The sequence below is a fragment of the Lygodium microphyllum genome, chromosome 17, assembly GCF_053477565.2.
Source record: "Lygodium microphyllum isolate KBCC chromosome 17, Lygodium_microphyllum_v1.1.10, whole genome shotgun sequence".
Lineage (NCBI taxonomy): Eukaryota > Viridiplantae > Streptophyta > Polypodiopsida > Schizaeales > Lygodiaceae > Lygodium > Lygodium microphyllum.
In genome coordinates, this window is record NC_141151.1 from 58,554,835 (window position 1) to 58,571,218 (window position 16,384).

At 39.4% G+C, this 16,384-nt stretch overlaps 2 protein-coding genes across 12 annotated transcripts; both read right to left on the bottom strand.

Moving 5' to 3' along the window:
* Positions 1–11,543: 11,543 nt before the first annotated feature.
* Positions 11,544–14,497, bottom strand: LOC148021926 (pentatricopeptide repeat-containing protein At1g08070, chloroplastic-like). Its single transcript, XM_087697475.1, has one exon. It carries the CDS (start codon positions 14,466–14,468, stop codon positions 13,881–13,883), a length of 588 nt encoding a protein of 195 aa, XP_087553601.1. The 5' UTR covers positions 14,469–14,497; the 3' UTR covers positions 11,544–13,880.
* On the bottom strand, positions 14,203–15,915 carry LOC148021927 (pentatricopeptide repeat-containing protein At1g11290, chloroplastic-like). Of its 11 annotated transcripts, none has more exons than XM_087697474.1 (4): positions 15,147–15,915; positions 14,969–15,020; positions 14,504–14,821; positions 14,270–14,406 (listed from the first exon to the last, which is right to left on the bottom strand). In XM_087697474.1, exons 1-4 carry the CDS (start codon positions 15,861–15,863, stop codon positions 14,363–14,365), a joined length of 1,131 nt encoding a protein of 376 aa, XP_087553600.1. In that variant the 5' UTR covers positions 15,864–15,915; the 3' UTR covers positions 14,270–14,362. The 11 variants fall into 11 exon arrangements, with proteins under 11 accessions (XP_087553597.1, XP_087553595.1, XP_087553591.1 ...); XM_087697473.1 differs by having other exon boundaries at positions 14,504–14,824; XM_087697471.1 differs by having other exon boundaries at positions 14,203–14,340; positions 14,504–14,562; positions 14,687–15,915.
* Positions 15,916–16,384: the final 469 nt, after the last annotated feature.

Sequence of the window (16,384 nt, forward strand, 5' to 3'; positions counted from 1 at the left end):
TAAGACAAAGCTGACACAAGTGACAAGAGTCACTAGATAAGTGTCAAGAAACACTATACTTCAATCTTCTTGAAATGCTTCTAAATCTACCAAGAACTCCCCTCCTCAATGATTTGATGTGAGTTTGTGTGCTGAAACTTCAGTATTCAGTCACATCAAAGTGACAATGGACTGATTTAAGTTTCAGGAGAGAGAAAATGAAGTAAAGGATAAGCTTGGAGTTGAGAATGGCTATGGAGTTTTATAGGGTTTAGCATGCCCGACTTTATTTTTAGCTATTGTAGCACGTATACAAAGTATTATAGGGAGATTCTTTGTGAGGAGTAAGCTTACTCCATGGGCTCCAAATGCCCTATGCAAGTCATCAAGATTGCGCTGCACACAGGAGCTTCCAACTGTATGATAGGAACACACGCAGATCTAAACAGTGACTGACAAATTACAGAATGCTGAAGTTACAAGTCACCAATGTTAGGGATTGAGGTGCTGAGATGCACCCTGATGTGTAGAGCAATCCCTTAGAAGAAAGAGTGTGAAGTTAAGGCTTGTATCAAGAGATTTGAGAGCTCCATCAAAGGTAGGTACTGTGTGGCTATGTCTACCATGGAAGGTTGATGAAGATAGAGTTGAGAAATGAGGTCATTAGTTAGCCTTGAGTTGGGCAATGATGGAGGAGAGCTGAGAGAGCTGAGAGAGGACCTGAGACATAGAACATGAGACATACTAAGCCATGCTCAGCTGCTCTGATACCATGTGAAAACATGGGATCTAGAGTATGGCAGCTATGGTGGCTCATAAACATAGACTAGATTCATGTAGATACTGACATGACAGAGTCCAAGAGACTTGACTCAAGAACAGAGAACAAGAAAAAAGTACACTATACTGAAGCACAAACTGGCAATGACATTGCATTCATCTCATATGAAAATAACAAGCAAGTACAATGTTAAATAGAGTTGGGTAGGTGACAGTCTTTTCCTCTATGGCTATGGGATTCCTGCAGCCCGCATGTCCTCATCCCAATGTCCTCAATCCATCTACTCTTACAAAGAGGTAGCATGGATGTGATTGCAAATCTCAACTCTGTGTGTGTGTGTGTGTGTGCGTGTGTGTGTTCAAATCATCAAACTATAGGACTATGAGCATGTACCTACCTCATAACTATCAACCTCTTTTTTTTTCATTAAATGGACAAACAATTATTTTGGTACATCAAAATATCGTACTTATTTTTTATTGGATTTAAAAATTGAGATTCACTTTGATATTATGAGTGCTTTCAAATGTCTATTTTTAAGTGCCAAAAAATAATTTCCTAAACATTACTTTCCAACCCACTTATACATGCTTTTACCCTACTTCCGTATAAAATCCAAAATTCAGAATAAGATATTTAAAATTAAAATAGGTAAAATTAATTACAAGTGCATGTGTCCTAAAAATTTATTCCTTCAATGATTTTGCAATTCCTTAATCTGATATCAAAAGCACATTAGGCTAAACTGGTTCCTTAAATTATTCGTTTAACAATTTTATGATATCTTAATCTAATGCAGAAACCACACTAAGCTAAACATCTAATAAGGAACAGGTGATAACACACTTTTCATAGATAAAATCATACAAGTAATAAAATAAATTGATTGGTTTAAAATTTTATATTTTGTTTCTATAAAGTAGAGAAGGCATAACACAAAATAGCTTGTCTTTTTTAAATTAAAGAAGAAAAAAACCATATCTTCTTCCCATTCTCCACCCACCCCCCTCCCCCATCCCCACCCCCAATATCTTTTTGAACTTCCGTCTTTGAATAAGAAATCCATATCCATCCGCATTTCAAATCAAGTCAAACCCCTAGAGCTATCTATCGATTGAAAAATGGAGAGGAGTTCAATGGTGTGCTTCATTCAACATTGACTCATTTACTACCAAATGCAATGTCCTCTAGCATCTCCAAGAATTAGAACCTTAATGCTAGTCTCTTCTCCTTCTCTTACAACAAAAATATAATGCTACTTCTACTTTAAAATGTGTTTACACATAGACTTCCAATAACTCACTTACTCTAGCCTTATTTTTGCAAGAAACCTTTGGGAGATGAGTCAAGTAACCAAATGACTTCAAAAAATATTCAAAATTTTGAGCATTCTTCTCTAATTGTACTCTACCGTGTGTGATATTAGACCAATGTTTGGATGTTGTTTCCTTGCATACAAGTAAAAGGCGTCCCAAATACTAGTTTCCATGGCCTTGAAACAACCTAGAGAGATCGCATGTGAATCTATCATCAATGGACCTTTGGCTGATTTGAGCCACATTCCAGGGCTAAAGCACAACTTGATGAATCTTAGAAACCCCACAATCCAAAATAGTCATGGTCTTGAGTCAACCCAATGTTATAGTAATTTCACATAATAAATGATCGGCCAAACAAAGATAACCACATTGGAGTAAATAACAAATAAGTAAATTTATATCAAAATTTACATTCAATTTTTATTAATTAAATTAATTAAAAATATCACATACTCAAAACCAAATTTAGATTAATTTTTTTCTTTTTATTGTAATAAACATGATAAAAGGAAGGATATCTCCATGCACGATAGGGTCATTTATACTTAAAGTTATGGTTTTTATGTGGTATGGCTATTCATGGATTTAGCATATGATTGTTATCTTATGCCAAAACCCATGCTTATGATAAATGGATGAAAAAGAGAATATGTCGCTATAGAGACCATTGGGATCTCCACACCAACGAGTCTTTTAGTATGCTGTGAGGTATCGAATGAAAATGAGGATATGTTGCTATAAAGACCATTCCCCACACCAATGAGTCTTCGATATGTTGTGAGATATTGGAAAAACTCACCTTATGGGGTGAGGCTCTTATCCTCTTATAGCAGTGGTAGGTGTTTTGTTTTGTTACATTACTCAAGTATCCAATAGGGCAAAGGGCCAAGTGGTAAGTACCCCTATAATATAGGATAGCTTTGGGGGCTTAGGGGAGCTTAGCGAGGCTCTGAGCTCATAAATCCACTATGACCATGAAAAGAGTGTCATCACATATGATCTAACCTTGTGGCATTGCAAGGTCCCATTCTAGGCAAGATAGATTTGGCCACGCTTGTGGTAGTAATGGTTTTATAATAAACCTTCTTAATTAATCTATCATTTTTTGCTATGTTTTTTCATGTACCTAAATGTTATGTTAACAAACCATACATAACATATTAATAAAATGAGGTTGCTTTTAAATGTTCACATATTGAGATAGCATCCCTTGCTAAATTAGATAATTGAAATATACCCATCAAGAAAAATAAGAGACCTCCATCTCGACAACTATGAGTCTATTACTAGGTGGACATGATAAGTTGGATGGATTTCCTAAACTCTACATAAGAGCTACTGGAATATAACTCCCTTAATTTGACAAGATAGAATTGGCTAATGCACACCATTTTTTCACAAACTGCTTTAATTGAAGATCTGGGCTACTTCTCTGTAATGAAAATATGCTCTTTCGCAATAAATCTTTAAATTGTGTCCTCACTTAGGCGATAAAGAGAGGAAGCACCAGATGAAGGAATGATAATGGACTCTCAATAACTTTCGATAATGCTAATAGTATTGTAAGCATTTGGATAACATTGTCATCATTATCGAAAGGCTTACCTCATTCACTGTCAATCAAAGGAAAAAGGCACATCACCAAAAACTTGAGTCTCAGATCCCACCCCTCAGTCAAGGGAGACAAGGTGATTGCGACTCCCAACAAGGGTAATGGTGAGGCCATCAGACCCATGCTACCACCGATCATCCATCACAATCAACATCATTTTCAACACCATAAGACATGTCTAGCTAGTCTGTAGGGAGCAACATCATCTCTTTAAAGACATTTGAGGATGCAAGTCTCGTCCACATCTGTAAGTTGCCTCTCGACGACGATGTGGCAAAGGCCCACTCGTCGTGGCCAAGTACTTCAACTACTCCTTGGATTGTGGACAGTGGAGTCACTCTTCATATGACTCCTATCTCAGACATTTTCATCTCCCAAGCCCTTGTAACTTGAGCCGGAGCTCGCTACATTAGATGATGTATACTATGTCGCTCACTTGGGGTGAACTTATTATCTATTTAGCAAATTTGCTCATTGGGACGAGAAAATTTATTTATAGCAATCACACTTAAGGACCTTGACTCTCAAACTAGCTTAATGATTGCTTGTGGTGAGGCATAGTCTAGTGGCATGTACCACATTACCCGATTTCTTTTCGAGTCAATAACCGAGGGGTTAGAGTTCCACCACTTCCACACTTAGCTGTCGCACGAGAGCCTATGAATAATGAGCATCTTTTACATTTCTGCATAGAACAACTCAGATACGACTCTCTTTGTGAGTAATCAATCGACAAATGGTTGAGGGCCTTCCCCACATCCTCAGCATCCACACATCGTGTTGAGGCACCTATTAGATTGATTCATGTTTATCTTTGTGGGCCGACATCCACCACCACCTTGAACAGCACCCTATACTTCTTTTTGATAGTGGATGATCATTATAAATACATATGGATCTACTTTCTCAAGCATAAGTTCGATACATTTACATATTTTTCTACTTGGAAGCTAGTTCATAATGAGACTCGTCGTCGTGTAGGATGCATGAGTGATAGTGGTGGTGAGTTTACCCCCCACAAATTTTTGAAGGTTCTACAAGAGCAAGGCATCTCTCACCAACATATCTCTACAAACTCCCCCTTTCACGTCCTCAGCATCCACACATCGCGTTGAGGCACCTATTAGATTGATTCATGTTTATCTTTGTGGGACGACATCCACTACCACCTTGAACCACACGCTATACTTCTTTTTTATAGTGGATGATCATTATAAATACATATGGATCTACTTTCTCAAGCATAAGTTTGATACATTTACATATTTTTCTACTTGGAAGCTAGTTCATAACAAGACTCGTCGTCATGTAGGATGCATGAGTGATAGTGGTGGTGAGTTTAACCCCCACGAATTTTTGAAGGTTCTACAAGAGCAAGGCATCTCTCACCAACATATCTCTACAAACTCCCCCTTTCACGCATAGGAACCAAAAAATCATGAACATGGCATGCTCTACGCTATTCATAGCAAAGCTCCCTGAGCACCTTTGGGTCGAGGCTATTAATACTTCTGTGTACATCCCCAACAACACCCCCAACTATAGTTCCCCCTCAGAGGACTCCATATGAGACATTTTTTGGCTCTCCACCTATATATCCATCCTAGAATTTCTAACCCATCTCCCACCATCTTCTTTGGTGGTTCCCTTCCATACCCCTATCCTATTCAAAGGGGAATGATGTTGGAAATACTCTATGGATTCCCTATTCTTCGTATTTCAAAGGAGGAACTCCAAGATTATGAAGGGATTCTTCAAAGATTGCAACTTTGTATGGGTCTTCATTTCATGGGGTGACATTTTTCTTTCATCATCAAGCCACCATTCCGTGTTGCTTGCATATCCTTCCCATGACCCTTGGTCCATATTGTTCTTTCTTGGCAAGTTAAAATACATTTGATAGCTCCTTGCTATCATCTCTAAGTTGGGTCAAATATGTGTGGCTCACACATTCCCAATTGGATATCACCAGAATGATATGTTTAATGTCTCTTCACTTCCATTGGCCTATGTTTCTCTCCCATTGTATAGGGTTTCATCTAAAGAGGATGTCTTACTCCTTGCTAGCATTCACTATCAATGGACTTCATCAACTATGACAACACTACAACCCTCAGATCTGTTTCATTGTCTTTGCCTTTCCACCACATCTAAGATTTGAGAGGAGATGTTAGCAATCATGTCTCATCATCTCCTACTTGTGAGTCTCAAACTAACTTAGACAAGGATATTTGGAGCTCTGACATGGTGTTTATGTACCATTTTACCAATCTGGATACTTTAATTGAAGGTATGAAGAAATTTTCTAAATGCAAAAACCATGAAACCAATCGTACGACAAAGCACAAACTGATAAATTCAAAACACAACTAGAGTTATGATTAGGGTAACTCAAAGAGACAATGAACACAATAAATAATAAAGTGAATGAATAATGAGTATAAAGTGCTTAAACACCAAATATACTATGTAGTGAATATTGAATCTCAAACTTTGGTATCTCTAGGATCAAGACAGAGGTTATGAGATGTAGAGTGTCGTACTTCGAACGGATCCCAAATCGCAGCAAAGGCAGCCTCCGAGTATCGACGAACACTAACAAATGCAACCAAGGAAGATTGGATCTAATATAGACAGTAGTACAAGAGAGAGAAAGACTAAAAACGCAAGTATATGAGGAGAGAGAAAAACTAGGCAATACTTGTTAGATACAAACACAAATGTCAGAGGTGAGAGAATGCCAAGCGGCACCCAAAAACTATAAATGTAACATTCAAAGGAGAAAAAACCTTGGCAACAGCAAACAATAGGTAGCGACAACATCCAACAATAGGGCAACAACACCCAACTGTAGTAGGCGACAACTCCACAAGCATGGCAATAATAGCATGCACATACAGAAGACTGGAATCATGCACTAGATGGTTTTAAGTGGCTTGTGGAAGCTCTCACCGCGATGCCCTCCACGAAAGGGATGTGGGCAGCAAAGTTATGGCTCTTAAAACTTACAAAAATGAGATTGAGGGAGAGTGATGGCCTGCATGCATATTTACAAATTTTGGGACACCTAAATTAGGGGTTTGTATGTGGGACACATTAGCTATCTACGATCGTGTTTCTTTTTAAAATAAAAGGTTTTCTTCATTTACTAAGCATATTTTAAAACTGCTTCCATGGATGGTCATTCTCTCTATTTCTACTCTTCAGTTTGTTCCCAAACAATTTTCCACCAAGCGATCTTGGTTCTATCGGATGGATGAGTTCTTACGGACTCTTTCTACCCCTTATGATCCAAACTTATATGCTCGATCTACTACAGAGGGGGTTAGCTATATCCTACTATATGTTAACAACTTACTCATCACAGGCTCAGATTCTGCTACCCTAGCAAACATCAAGGCAAAGCTTAGTGCTACTTTTGAGATGACAGACCTTCGTTTGTTGTCTTATTTTTTGGGGATGGAGATAGTTCATTCTGGGGGATGCAGGCGAATAAAATACCTGAAACTTGGGCTCAATTTGAATCTGTCTTTTTGAAAGAATTTCTTCCTGAAAATGAAATGGAAAGAAATTGGGAAGATTGGGATTATGTCAGACAAAAGGGACAACCCCTGCTGACATATCTGGAGGAATATCGTGAGATAATCCTCAAATTGGAAGGAATAGATGAATTCCAAAAAACAAGAGGATTCATTAGGGGACTAGATAAAGCCTGTAAAAAGGAAGTAAAACGGAGTTTACCTAAGACGCTGGAAGAGGCAATTAAATTTGCATTAATTCATGAAGATAGTATGCGTCCAGGTACACTCACTAGTCTCACTGATATAGAGCCCAAGTCTAAGGAATTGGAAACCTCAAAATTTATGGGCAAATTTAAAAGGAAAATGCCATTTTTTAAGGGTAAAAAACAACCTTTTGAAAAGAAACCATATATGAGGCCAAAGTTAAGTCCTGATGACTTTAATAAGGCCAAAAAAGAAAAGTTGTGTTTCAATTGCCTATCCCCTAACCATGCTGCTTGGAATTGCCCTCAAAAGAAAAAGGGGGACAACAAAGGAAAGGATAAGGACAAGGGCAAGGGAAAAGAAAAACAAATCCATGTACTGCAGACCTTTGAATTAAAGGGGCATGAAAGGTACAAATCTTTAGAGGCCTTGCACATGGATGTACAACATAAGTGTTGTATGTCAACTTCTATGTGGCAGCCTACTTTTGGGCCACATGATTTACTTAGAGTACATGGATTGATAGCTGGAAAGAGGGTTAGAGTCATGATTGATGACTTTGCCACACATAATTTTATAAATTATGCATTTGTAAAAAAATTGAAACTTCCCCAACAAAAGAGTGGGCATCAATATGTTGTTCGTATGATGCAAGGCCAAGATAATAAAATATAGGATACAATGGTATCCAATTTGGAAATTGAAATTCAAGGATATAAAGATAAACTTGATTTCCAAATAATGAACATGGAAAGAGCTGATATTGCTCTAGGAAGGGAGTGGCTATGGGGATTGGAACCATCTTTAAAACGTAGTTACCATCATAATACACTAGAATTTGAAAGGGATGGTAAGACTTTTGTCATTCAAGGTGAACATGAAGTATCTGATAATCATTTGCTGTGTTCTACTGAAGTTCAGAAGCTGATAAAGAAGGAAGTTTGTGAGGTATATATGTTATGGTCTCTTCCTGTACAGAACACTTTTACTTTATGTAATATAAAGCAACAATTTTCTTATGTTTGTGAGTTGAATGTTAATAATGAATTAAGTAGTTTGTTAGATGATTTTAAAGATGTGTTTCCTTACCAAGTGGCCTTCCACCAAATAGGGGTGATATAAATCACCCAATTGATATAAATAAGGATACACACCCTATTTCTAAACCACCGTATAGGTTAAGTGAAACACAGCATTAAGAAGTTGAAAAATAAATTAAGGATTACCTGGATAAAGGGTTTATTCAACCCAGTAATTCACCTTGGGCTTCCCCAATTTTATTGGTAAAGAAAAAAGATGGTTCTATGCGACTTTGTGTTGACTATAGAGCACTTAATAAAATAACGGTGAAGAATAAATTTCCTATGCCCAGAATGGAAGATCTTTTTGATCAATTACAAGGGGCAAAATTCTTCACAAAGATAGATTTAAGATCAGGCTATCACCAAGTAAGAATTAAGGCACAAGATGTTCCCAAGACGGCATTTCGTACTAGATACGGGCATTATGATTTTTTGGCGATGCCTTTTGGCCTCACTAATGCACCAGCTACCTTTATGAAGCTGATGAATAGTGATTTATGGCCCTATCTAGGATATTTTGTAGTAGTCTTCTTGGATGATATCTTGATCTTTAGTAAATCAAGAGAAGAACATTTGGAACACTTACAATTAGTATTCCAACTATTAAGAACACATTCCCTTTATGCGAAGAAAACTAAATGTGAATTCTTTGCACAAGAGGTCAAATATTTGGGACATATTATCTCGAAAGAGGGAATCAACATGGATCCAAAAAAAGTAAGGGCAATTATTGAATGGCCACCTCCAAGGAATCTGGAACAGCTGCAGATCTTCCTAGGTTTATCTGGATTTTATCGTAGATTCATTCGAGATTATGCCAAAATAGTTGTTCCAATGACAGACCAACTTAAAGGGAAAGGGAAAAGTTTTAATTGGGGAACAAACCAAAATGAAAGTTTTCAAAAACTTAAGGTAGCTATTGCTACAGCTCCAGTATTATTAATAGTGGATCCCAATAAACCATTTGTGGTTGAAGCTGATGCCAGTAATAAGGCAATAGGCACGGTCTTATTACAAGAAGATCGACCAGTTGCTTTTGAAAGCAAGAAATTAGATCGTGCAAAACAGAATTATTCTGTTTATGAGAGGGAGCTGTATGCAATAGTACATGCAATGAAGAAATGGAGGCACTATTTATATGGTGCCAAACTTTTGATTTTATCGGATCATGAAAGCATTAAGTGGCTTAATGATCAACCGGATTTACACGGGCGTAAAGCCAGATGGGCCGAACTCCTCCAAGAGTTCGACTATAAGATAAGATATAGAAAAGGAAAGTATAATATAATAGCTGATGCACTTAGCAGAATGCCCATCATTAATGAATTGAGTTTTACTCAGTTCACTTCCAATTTGCTTGAATCTTTAAAAGGAAAATGCCAGGTTGATCCGTCATATTCCAACATATGGGAAGCAATAAAAAATGGGGATCCAAATGAAAGTGCTTCTACTGAGGAAGGAATATTTGAGGATGTTCAACAAGGAAATGAAGCATCAGGGGTTGCTCAAACTAGATTCAAGTGGAAGAATTTTACCATTGATAATGGTTATTTACTCTACAAGGGTAGGGTATGTGTCTCGAAAGATACAGAAATAAGGCGCCAGATACTCTTTGAGTGTCATGATACCCCTAGTGCGGGACATCCAAGAGTTAATAAGGCTTATAGTCTTATTAAAAGGCAGTTCTATTGGCATGGAATGAATAAGGACGTCATTGACTATGTGGTCAAATGTAATAAATGCCAGGTTAATAAAGCTGAAAGATTAAAATGGGAGGACTTCTCCATCCACTAGAAATTCCTTCGGGAAAATGGAAGAGTATCTCGATGGACTTTATTGTTGCTTTACCTAGAACACAGAGGGGGCACGACTCTGTGTGGGTAATTGTAGATAGGTTAACCAAAATGACTAGGTTCATTTCAACTTCAACTGATGTTAAAACACCAGAATTGGCTAGATTGTTCGTAGAGAACATATACCGATTGTATAGCCTTCCGGCAAATATAGTTTCTGATTGGGATAGAAAATTTGATAGCAATTTTTTGCATGCGATATTTAGGAAATTGGATACTAAACTTAGCATGAGTACGGCGGATCATCCGCAAACAGATGGGCAAACTAAAAGGGTTAACCAAATTCTTGAAGATATGCTTAGGGCATATGTAAGTAAAAGGCAAACTAATTGAGAAGAGTATTTACCGATAGTAGAGTTTGCATGTAACAGTGCCAAGCACTCTTCCACTGGATATAGTCCATTTATGTTAATGTACGGGTTTCAACCCAAAGCTCCTTTTGCAGTAGGACTGCATAAGGAAAAGGTTCAGGCAGCTAAAGACTTTTTGGAGGATATGAATAGTATGTTAAAATTTGCTCAAGAAAATATTAAAAAAGCTCAAAATCGAGCTAGAGCATATGTAGATCCTCACCGAAGAGACATCTCCTTTGAAGAAGGAGAATTGGTCTATCTTAAGGTGCCTGAACAAACTAAAACTATAAAAAAGGGACAATGTCCAAAGCATTCACCAAGGTATTGTGATCCTTTCATAATACTTAAAAGGGTGGGAGAATTGGCTTACAAACTCCAACTACCTGCTGGTAGTAAAATACATCCAGTTTTTCATGTAAGTAAATTAAGGAAGAAGCTGGGTGATTTGAATAATCTAATCTTAAATGATGATATTAAGGAGCTATTCAATGACCAATCTAATCCACATGAACTAGAAAAAATATTAAATGTTCGTAATCGACGAACAAGGAATACTATTTATCAGGAATGTTTGGTTAAGTGGAAAGATTGTTCAGAAGAAAGCTCAACATGGGAGCGAGTAAATACTTTAAAGAAAAGGTTTCTTGATTTACAGTTAGACCTTCCAAGTATCGTTTTCGAGGACGAAACCGATTCTTAAGGGGAAGGAAATGTGACATTAATGTGACATTAAAAGTGATATTTAATGTCACGTTAAGGTCATAAATATGGAATGTGACATTAAAGTGACATTTAATGTGACATTAAGGTAAATCTAGGGGAACATGCACGAGAATGACCGTCCGGGCTCTTGGGCGCCTGAACGGGGTTAAGGGAAGCCTAGAGAGTAAGAGAGTCCAAGAATAGTAGGACTCAAGAAAAGTGGACGGCTGGCAGAGGAATACAGATGAGAGGTGCCAGCACTTATCTAGGCGTGATTGGGAGGAGAAGAATCACTCGTGCTTAGAGGTTTCATCGTTTTTTCTGTCTTACCCGAAGCCATCTTTCACATGGCTGATGGCTCACCACTATATCCGATAAACCTCGAACAAACGATCATTACGACGCCTTCTAAAGGTACTCATAGTTCAAGTGGCCAAACCGAGCATGCCAAAGCTCGGACTATGTTTGAGAGGTAAGAAAAGAAGAGATAAGAGCTGTGGAAGACTTCAACTTGTAGATGTCATCCTCTTTATACCCTACAGAGAGAACCTTCATCGATCCACGATGGACTCAAACAGTATCACTGTCAAACTCCACCAAGAGACCAAGAGCAAAAATCTTATGGACCGAAAGCAAATGATATCCCAAGCCTGACACATGCAACACCTTGGAAATATGGGTACCACCATATCCATCTGGAATAAGCTACATCTCACCCCGCGCAGCAATAGACACAAAAGAGCTGTCTCCAATGAAAATCTGCCCACGCGAAGGTCGCAAATGGGCAATACCATCGGAAGGAGTCATGTGCCGTGAGGCACCACTGTCCACGATTCACTCACGAGTCTGGGAAGCTGCCATCGCAACATTAGAAGTCGTCGATGTAGAGTCCTCAGTGACTGCTAAGTATAGAAAAGCAGCTGATGAGGGTGCAACCACTACTCCAGAATCCTTCATATCCTTCTTCTTGGTGTCCTTGTCTTTGTCGGGGCAATCCTTCTTCCAATGACTGATCTTACCACAAATATGACAAGTCGATTCCTTCTCCTTGTCCTTCTTGGATTTGTTGTCCTTCTTCTTCTTTTGGTCCTTCCCCTTTTTCTGAGAGGCTTGACCAACCAAAGCCTCCGATTTGGAAGCATTTTGTCACTTCAATTGTTCCTCTTGGTCCAAGACCATAGAAACCAACTCTTCCCACCAAAGAGTCGACTCCCGCCCTGATGCAATAAGAGTGGAATAAAAGGTACCAAATCGTAGTGGCAACTGGGACAGTAAAGTGATCACCATGTCTTCGGAGGAAATAGACTTTCCCACATTTTGAACCTACATCTGAATCTACCGAAGCTTGTTGATGTATTCCCAAAGCGAAAAAAACTTATTCATGGACAAGATCCGCATCTGCACCTCCAAAGAAACCCTCTTCATCAGTGTCATCCGGTTGTACATCTGGTCGAGATCACTCGAACCACCGTTAAGTGCTCGATATGAGCTATCACAACTGTGGTGCAAGACAAAAACAGAAAAGATCGAATCCGATCATTCAGTTTGTCCCAATGAGACAAGGCCTTGGTCAACTCCGCACAAGCATTGGAAGAGAGTTTGGACTCATCCCTCACCAAGGGCCTGTTAATCTCCTCCATCACCAATTCTGCAAAATCATGACTCCAAAATGACCATCATCATCACCCGCCAGATGCGGTAATTGTCACCATCAAGCTTTTGATCCAATGGAAGAGCCGGTAGGACAGGCACCTTCCTGTCCATTATCGCCTGGAACTCCAAATCAGTCTCTGTAGACATGTTAACCTGCAATACCTGCACAAACACAATATCAGCCCCCTCTGACTATGTAAACGCAGCCTTCTAGGGCTGGTTTCTCCCCGCTGCCCAAACCTTCTTCACCTGCCGGAGGTGATGAAAAGGTAAAACCTGCAATGAAAGGCCTCAAACGCAGCCTTCCTCCCCTTTGAACAGCAATAACCTGCAGCAAATTCACCGATTGGACTCCTTTCCCGCACGCCCACGCTCGCTTCAGCCTTGATCCGATGCGCAGCCCTCCCGCTCGCCCTCAAATCCTGGAAACGCAGCCTTGTGTCGCACTGAAATCTCCTCTTCAGATAGGTTCAGCCCTCAGTCAGTCCATCTTCACCGCTCTGATACCATGTCAGAGTGCAGCGATGCGGAAGCGTAGGAAAAAGGCTGAGAGAGAGTGAACACAGAGAGAAGAGAGAGAGAGAAAAGGAGACAGTGTAAACGCAGAAAATCTGCAGTGTAGTATGCTGTATAAGAGTGCAAAAATATACACGGGGGCAGAGGAAATATCTGCGTGTCTCCGACTTGATGACCTCGATCTCCGTCAGCCCAAGCACAATCTATCTCAGCCAACATTTCTCAAGATCGGACTCAGATAAATTGGGAAGAGTGAGGAAACTGAAGCCATTCTGCCTTAGAGTGATCTCCAACAATGAGCATGATTAACTTAAACAAGGGACAAAGCCTAACCCTTTCATTTGGAACTCCAAAACCTTCAGTTTTGCAAATACTTGCTCACTTGTTTGGAGGCATTGCTCTCCCACAGTAAAATCACGAACCTTGCTGTTTATCTCAATGAGTGCTTTGCCTGGTGTCTTTTGAGCCAAAGCACATCTCTTCAATAGTATGGTCTGTTCTGCCGCTTGCCACATACCAGCATCAGAATAGATAGCCGACATGATTAAGTAAAACGAAGCATGGGAACTATCAATTGCCACTGCTTGATTGAAGCATTGCCTCCCAATTGCTACATTCCTGTGTCTTTTACAATGGTTCAGCAAGCATGTCCATCCCAAAATATTAGACTGGAATGGGATGGTCAACAGCAGATGCTCTGCCTCACATAAGCAACCACCAGCACCAAGGAGATCAATCATGCAATTGAGATGTTCAAGTGTCGGTCTGATGTCATAAAATTTTTGCATTAGCAGAAAAATATGATAGCCTTCATCAACAAGTCCTGCATGACTACAGGCAGAAAAAATACTTATAAATGTCACTTCATTTGGTTTCACTCCTTCTAGTTGCATGTATCCAAGACACAGAAAAACCAGATTGTGATTACCATGCTGTGCATATCCAGAGACCATTGCACTCCAAGTCACCACATTTCGTGATGGCAACCTGTCGAAAACAGCAGATGCATGTTCCATGCTTCCACAATTGGAATACATATCAATAAGAGCACTTGCAATATATGTATCCAAGTCGTAATTCGACTCAATTAAATAGGAATAGATTTGATTACCCTGATTTAAGGCTGCTGTACAGGAACAAGCTTTCAGAATACCAATGAATGTAACTTCAGTTGGTTCTAGGGTTGTTTCATGAATTTGCTGAAAGAGCTCAAAAGCATCCCAACTATGCCCATGAGAAGCAAGTCCTGCTATCAACGAATTCCAAGTCACAATATTTGGTTCTAAGCCTTTCTCTTTCATTCTACATTTAAGTTGTAGTGCCTCTTTAAAATATCCATCCTTAATATAGCCTGCAATCATTGTATTCCATGTCATATGGTCAGGATGGGTACCTTCTCGCTCCATTTGGTCAAATAGTAAGACTGCTTCCTGCACATGGCCATGCTGAACATAGCCAGCGATCATCACATTATATGTCACTAAATCATGATGACAGGCCTCCTCAAAGGCTCTCCGTGCAATCCCAAGGCATCCACATTTGACATACATGTCAATAAGAGTGTTACATACCTGTGACTCAGATTTGAAGCCATTTTCCGTGATGCTGATATGAATCATTGCAGCTTCAGCAGGCAATGCTACAGAATTGGATGCTTTCATAAGGCTAACAAAAGTGGCACAATTAGGCTCAAGGCACTCTTGCTGCATTTCCTTGAAGAGTCCAAGTGCCATGAGACCCTGACCACAATGTCCATAGCCTGCAATCATAGAATTCCAAGCAACAGTGTCCCTGTGTGGCAGTTTATCGAACACAAGACGCGCATCTTGAAGGTCTTCACATTTTGCATACATGTTGATGAGAATGGCACCGACACAGACATCAAATTCCATGCCACATTCGACAATGTCAGAATGAATAAGCCGGCCCTGTATGAACGCAAGAGCGCTGGAACAAGCTTTGAGGACAGCAACAAAGACATGTTTGTCTGGCTTCACAGCTGACCATAGCAATCTGTGGTACAGGAATAAGGCCTCCTGGCTTCTGCCAAGCTTCACGTGTGCTGAGATGATAGCACTCCAGGCAAACGCAGTAGGTTCAATGATTTTGCTGAACACTTGCTTGGCTTCGGAGAGGCTTCCGCAGGCATCAAAGAGACGAATCAGGTGGCAACCGAGAAAGGCGTTTGACTCCAATCGAAGGTTCTGAATGAGTGCATGCACTTGTCTGCCTGCCGAGAGGTCTTTCTTGCTGATGCAGCTCTCCAGGCGCTTATACAAAGGGTTCATAAAAATCACATCAGACACTCATGGCATCAAACCAATGACAACAGCCAAGGGTTTGTTTGGCTATGGTACACACACACACACACACACACATACATGACATTAAAAAATCGATAAATTTTAATATATTTTTTATATTTTAAGCAATAAGTTATAATTATACCTACATACATTCACACTTCCAACAAGGAATGTGAGTGTGGACCTCAATGTGAGGTTGGAAGAGGAGGAAGATGGCAATGGCATGATGGAACAAAATGTCAACTTAATGCAAAACATACAGGAAATTAGGGAACAATATGAGATACACGCTGATGTTTTGGACTATGAAGGATCAGTTGCAAAGAAAATGAAGGGCCGACATGCGTATCAAGAATATTGGAAAGTGTACTTTCCATGGAGTTATGCATTGCATGACACTGATAGAAAACAAAGAATTTGATGTAAGTTGTGCACACATTTCGACATAAGCAATGTTTTTGCAAATGCTAGAAGCATAGTTCTCCAACGATCATCATTGGAGG